The sequence below is a fragment of the Myotis myotis genome, unplaced genomic scaffold (assembly GCF_014108235.1).
Source record: "Myotis myotis isolate mMyoMyo1 unplaced genomic scaffold, mMyoMyo1.p scaffold_m19_p_9, whole genome shotgun sequence".
Classification (NCBI taxonomy): Eukaryota; Metazoa; Chordata; class Mammalia; order Chiroptera; family Vespertilionidae; genus Myotis; species Myotis myotis.
This window is the reverse complement of record NW_023416401.1, coordinates 5,590,981-5,596,980: the sequence shown is the minus strand read 5'-3', so window position 1 is coordinate 5,596,980 and position 6,000 is coordinate 5,590,981. Positions and strand designations below refer to the sequence as shown.

At 46.9% G+C, this 6,000-nt stretch overlaps 1 protein-coding gene across 1 annotated transcript in view; it reads left to right on the top strand.

Moving 5' to 3' along the window:
- Nucleotides 1-118: 118 nt before the first annotated feature.
- Nucleotides 119-6,000, top strand: part of KLHL14 (kelch like family member 14) — a 94,989-nt gene continuing 89,107 nt past the window's right edge. Inside the window, exon 1 of the mRNA XM_036323646.1 lies at nucleotides 119-1,068. Within this exon, the coding sequence (XP_036179539.1) occupies nucleotides 119-1,068 (950 nt within the window). The remainder of the gene's footprint in view (nucleotides 1,069-6,000) is intronic.

Genomic DNA, 6,000 nt, shown 5'->3' with positions numbered 1-6,000 from the left:
CACCCTTCCCCACCCCGCCACCCCCACCCCGCCGCTCCCCGCGCCTCGCCTCCCGCCCCCACCCCCGTCCGCCAGGCTGGAGGAGGGTTTAAAGCCAGGTGCGCCCAGCCCGCTCGCCATGTCCAGATCCGGGGACAGGACCTCCACCTTCGACCCCAGCCACAGCGACAACCTGCTGCACGGCCTCAACCTGCTGTGGCGCAAGCAGCTGTTTTGCGACGTGACCCTGACGGCCCAGGGCCAGCAGTTCCACTGCCACAAGGCCGTGCTGGCCTCCTGCTCGCAGTACTTCCGCTCGCTCTTCTCCAGCCCCCCGCCGCTCGGGGGAGGGGGCGTCGGCCAGGACGGCCTGGGGGCCCCCAAGGACCCGCCGCAGCCGCCGCAGCCGCACCCGCCGCAGCAGCCGCCGCCGCCGCCGCCGCAGGAGGAGCCCGGGACGCCCGCCTCCTCCCCCGACGACAAGCTGCTGACCAGCCCGCGGGCCATCAACAACCTGGTGCTGCAGGGCTGCTCGTCCGTCGGCCTGCGCCTGGTGCTCGAGTACCTCTACACGGCCAACGTGACCCTGTCCCTGGACACGGCGGAGGAGGTGCTGTCGGTCAGCAAGATCCTGCACATCCCGCAGGTCACCAAGCTCTGCGTGCAGTTCCTCAACGACCAGATCTCGGTGCAGAACTACAAGCAGGTGTGCCGGATCGCGGCGCTGCACGGCCTGGAGGAGACCAAGAAGCTGGCCAACAAGTACCTGGTGGAGGATGTGCTGCTGCTCAACTTCGAGGAGCTGCGCGCCCTGCTGGACGCGCTGCCGCCGCCCGTGGAGTCGGAGCTGGCGCTCTTCCAGATGTCCGTGCTGTGGCTGGAGCACGACCGCGAGGCCCGCATGCCGCACGCGCCCGACCTCATGAAGCGCCTCCGCTTCGCGCTCATCCCGGCCCCCGAGCTGGTGGAGCGCGTGCAGTCGGTGGACTTCATGCGCAGCGACCCCGTCTGCCAGAAGCTGCTGCTGGACGCCATGAACTACCACCTGATGCCCTTCCGGCAGCACTGCCGGCAGAGCCTGGCCAGCAGGTAGGCGACGAAGGGGAGAGCTGGGGGGGGGGGGGGGGGGCGGTGAGAGGCCGCAGGGAGGGGAGGGGAGGGGAGGGCGATGGGATATGGGATAGGGTGGAGGAGGGGCGGGGGAGCTGGGCCGGGGGCTCTGGCAGGCTCCAAACTCATGTAAACAAACAATCCAGACTGTGGGGAAAGTTGATGGCAGGGTCCCTGAAAGGTCCCCAGGCTCTGGGTAGCCAGGTTCCCAGCGCCCCCTGAGCGGGAAAGGTGGGACTCATGGAGCGAAATTGGCAGGCAGGTGGGGCCAAAGGCCAGGGCAGTTAAAGTGCCCCTTGGAGCCCTCGCCATCCAGCTGCACTTGAACTCAAATCAAAGTGAGTGGATGCTGCCTCGAGGAGTTCCCTCCAGCTTCACCTCTCCCCCTGCCCTGAGCCATCCGAAGCACCTGGCAGCTGGGAGAGGCAGGCTCCCATCCTTCCATCAGGTGCTCAAGTGGTTTCCTGGTTTGGGGCGCCATGGGGTCTGCTCCCTCAGAAGGTGAGAGCCCCTGAGTGCTTTGTCTATGAGGGTGGCGACTGGAAAGGCAGGCATCACATGCCCAGCAAACTTTTCTGTCTCCTGGGAAGCCTTTCCTTGTCACTTTCCAAGGAGAGCAGAGCCAGAGGTGTCAGGGTGTGTGTGGGTGGATCATGCCCAGTGGCCCCCATCTCAAAGGGGAGGTCGTTGAAAATGGGGAGGAAGGGAGTCATCTGGCCCCAGGCAGGGCTGTGGGCCTGCCCAGGAGCCACAGGGAGCTGGGGATTGGTTGTTGTGGCTGTTGCTGCTCCTTGCAATCTGTCCCTGGTGTGTATTGCAAATCAGATTTCATGTCCAAGGGGAGAGAGAAAGGATACCTTTTTACAGTGCTGCTGAGATGAAAACAAACCAAAAAGAAAATACTGTAGGATCTGACAATCGTGTTTTACTGGCTCCTTTTTTAAAACCCTTTTTAATGAGCCCAAGACTAAGGATGCTTCCTTTTTTTTCGAAAAGAAGCAGCAGTATCTGTTCAGTTTCCCATGATGGAACATCACGATCCCAGACGCCAGGCTACCCCAGCCTAACCCACGGAGGTGTTACATCAGGAAAGGCGGGGTTCAGGCGCCCATCCTGGCACTTTCCCGTTCCGGAGGATGTCCGAGGGGCTGGGCCCACTCTGTGCAGCTTGTGGAACTCGCTGTTTATTTTTCCCGTCGTGGTGTTTCTGCCAGACCCCGGTGGCTAAAGTTTTAAGACATGGAAGGTATTCTCTGCAGTTGCTCAGGCAGCCCTGGTGAGGCCCACAGGAGGCATGTGAAACCTTGGAGTTAGGAACCTTGTCAGTTGATTTTTCTCATATTTGTGAGAGATGAGTTAATAATCTGGGGTGGCAAAAGATGACAGTAAGACAATAACACAAGCAGGAATGCAAACCCCTGTGTGCTTAAGTAGCGAACACAGCATCCAAGTGAGAAGAAGACGATGAAATGTACATTTATTTTGTAGGAGTTTTTCATGTGTTTAAAGATCAAAATGGTGAGCTTTAGTGTGATGGGCAAATGGCATCGCACAATGGGCACTGGTGATTAATATTCTATTATTTAACCTTTATCCTGCCAGCATACTTAATTTAGCATACACATATAGATTCAAGACACACAACACAGTTGTAGTCCTGAATGTACATGTACCCATATTTTTAAAAATATGTACTATCTAGTATGAATTCAGAAAGCCAGAAGGATAATAAAATTAAGAGTTAACTTGTTCTAAGAGTAATTTTTGGAAATGAGCTTTATACATTTGGTCCAATCAATAATTTCTGAGGCCCTCCATGCACTTGTATGGAATAAGTATGTCCCAGGAGTCAGTGTTACAAGGGCGGACTTTCAAAATGCAAAGTCACATTTGCCACCTTCGTCTGGCTGCAGCACGCCAGCCGGGCCTGCCGGCTCTGTCCTGGCGGATGGCTGCGCTACCAGGCTGCCGGCTCCATGGTGACACCTCCCAGCTTCACTGGGCCATGTCATTTGAAGGAGCTGTGGTGGTGTCTGACCCCCGAATGCTTACAAGTGTCACGGATGCTGCAAGAATCCAATCCTCGGCACAGTGAGAAACTGTATTTTCCTGTCAAAGAGAAAGATACAGAAAATAGTTCATGGGAATCTATTGTTGATCTCAAAGAAACATAATTGAGATTCTGTTACATTATTGCTAACTATAGCATGTTAATTTTAGGGACTAATGGCATTATTCTAATTTTAACTCACAAAAAGAATGTAGGGATAAGCATCCAGTTACTAACTTTAATGTAGAAAATGCTGTGAGTTGCAGCCAGTAGCATGACATCAGCCCATTTATTATAGTATCAGCATAATATGAGAATGTCCTTTCAGCCTTATGTGTGGTTTAACAGGGAGGTAAATGCGTTAAACCATTGTTTTTGCAATTGCATCACTTTTATTGAAGACAATTGAATGGGAGGGCATCCATTGTATTTATTTTTTTGTTCACCTGTAGTTCTTAAAGTCTAAATAGTTCCCCAAATTCAGAGGAGGTGGAAAATTAAAATTGACCAGCCTGTTGAAATAAGAACAAAATAGAATAACTTCAAAGAGAATTTAGTTGTTAAGAATATGTTATCTATAGAAAATAGGTCTATTAATATAACAAAATTTAAACATGTTTGTAAATATTAAGTAATTCTGCATTTTTATTAAGTCTAGAAAAATAAAGCAACCCAAGCATAAAGACTTTATAAATAACCAAATTAACTTTTAATTTTTGCTGTCATTGCTTTGTTTTTTGAGTGTGTCATTTATGTTCAAATTCATATTTTATTGTAGCAAACTAAGCATTTAGGGTAATAAGTTTAAAAATAAGAGCTTTACTTTCTTATATTCAAATGTATACATAACTAATTTAAGACAAGACGTGAGTAGACAAAAATTAAAATATTTTGAAGTCCTCTTTCTTCATTATTTTTGTTTTGTTTTCTTGTAAGAAATATAAAACTTAAGAAAGAAGTTCTTGAAAAGTTTTGGAAGAGTCATTATTAAAAGAGTCATTATTCTAAAGCATAAAAATTTAATTTAGTAAAGGGACATGACATGCAATGCGTAGAACATTAAAAAGTAAACAATAGGAGACTTATAATCTAAGTTTATCTTAAGCAACCCAAAATTTCTTTTTTATTTTGATTTCTTACATTTTAAGGCAGAATTTAGTCATTGTCCCAAATAAATCAAATTGGACTGGATTAATTAATTTCTCTTTTGCATTTTTATTGCACCTCCCACAATGGAAGAGTTAAATAAATGCCAATTGAAAGTTGAAGGAATAAGGTTATAGAATTAAAAAGCCTCAGCATTGCACTTCACCAATATCTTCCTCAATGGACGTTACTATTGTACAGGACAAAAGGCCATCGAACCTCCTCCAGAAACACCTGTAGTGGAAATGCATTCATGGGAATGATCACATTTTTTAAACATTTGGCCACCAGGCGTTGCAGTCCCATGTAGAGTTCGGTATTAGTGTATAGTTTTCAAGACATTATGTTTTATAGCAGGTAGAAGACTACCCTATAAAGATTTCACTTTCTACAAAACATAGTCTGTTCAAAGATTTCACATAAATGAATGTAAACATCAGACATGCTAATTACCCATTTGCTACAATGACCTGCAATGATTAAAAAGCTGTTAGATTTTCTCATCCACAGTGTTGATTCCTGGCTTGGTGTTCAGGAAGTGTTTCTCTAACTGCGAGGCACAGTTTTCCATTGGCTCTCTTTCTCAGAACTGATCACAATCTTAACACAACAAACTAAGCCTGTAACCGTGCATTCCCCAAAGTGTTCCTCCCCTTTATACCAATTTGATATCCCCAGATTGGCAGTTCTTAAGTAGTTAGCTTTTGTATCAGAATTAACTCAACCATTCAGAATACAATTTGTTTATTATCTGAAACAGGACCATTGATTGCAAAATTATACCACTGGTTTGGGAGACAAATAGTTACATCTTCCAGTCAAAAAGCAATTAGAGTAGATATTAATGCATGTTATTGGCTTAGAGTACATGCTGACAAAAGTGGACACGTTCACGTTTTACTTCTCGCTTATATTTTTTCCCATATTTAGAAACATGATGAGGTTTACTTATGATCTTAGCTAATTTCTAAGTATCTCCATTTTCTTGACATAAACATGTAGTAAAAAATGTTTGTTTATAACAGCTACTTCATACCAGGTTACATGTTAATTTATCTAATGCTCATAATAGCCGTAAGTGATGGGTACCATCATTAGCCTCATTTTATAGATGGGAGACTGATGCACAGAGAAGGTAAGCATTTTGCTGAGGGTTGCACAGCTGGTGGGTGGCGGAGCCCGTCTGAGCCCAGGTAGTGTGGCCTTTGTGTCTGTGTCTCATCCAGGGTGTTCTGCTTCTGCCGTGAGCCTCTCTATGCTAGGATATGATCTGGTGGTTGTTCTTAGAGTTATACATAGACTAGACTTTCTTTTCAAAAAGAAACTTGTGAGGGTTGAATATTAATATATCTGACTTTAAAAGAAGTTGAGAGGAATTGTTCTAGGCCTGGGGCCTGCATCCCCCCCCCCCCATAAAAGGCCAAATAGTAATTATTTTTGGCTTGTGGGGTGGGAGGTGGAGCAAGTTGAAACCTCTCCACTCTTTCTCTGTAGCACAAAAAGAGCCATGGACAACCCATTAATGAACGAGCATGGCTGGGTGATAGGAACATGTCATTTGTAGACAAGAAATTTCATGTTGCACATGTCATGACATATTATTATTCCCCTTTTGATTTTTTCAACCATTTATGAATGTAAAACCCATGCTGTCTGCGTGGGCTGCATAGAAACAGGAGGTAGGCTGGAGTTTTTCTGTGAGTCACAGTTGGCCA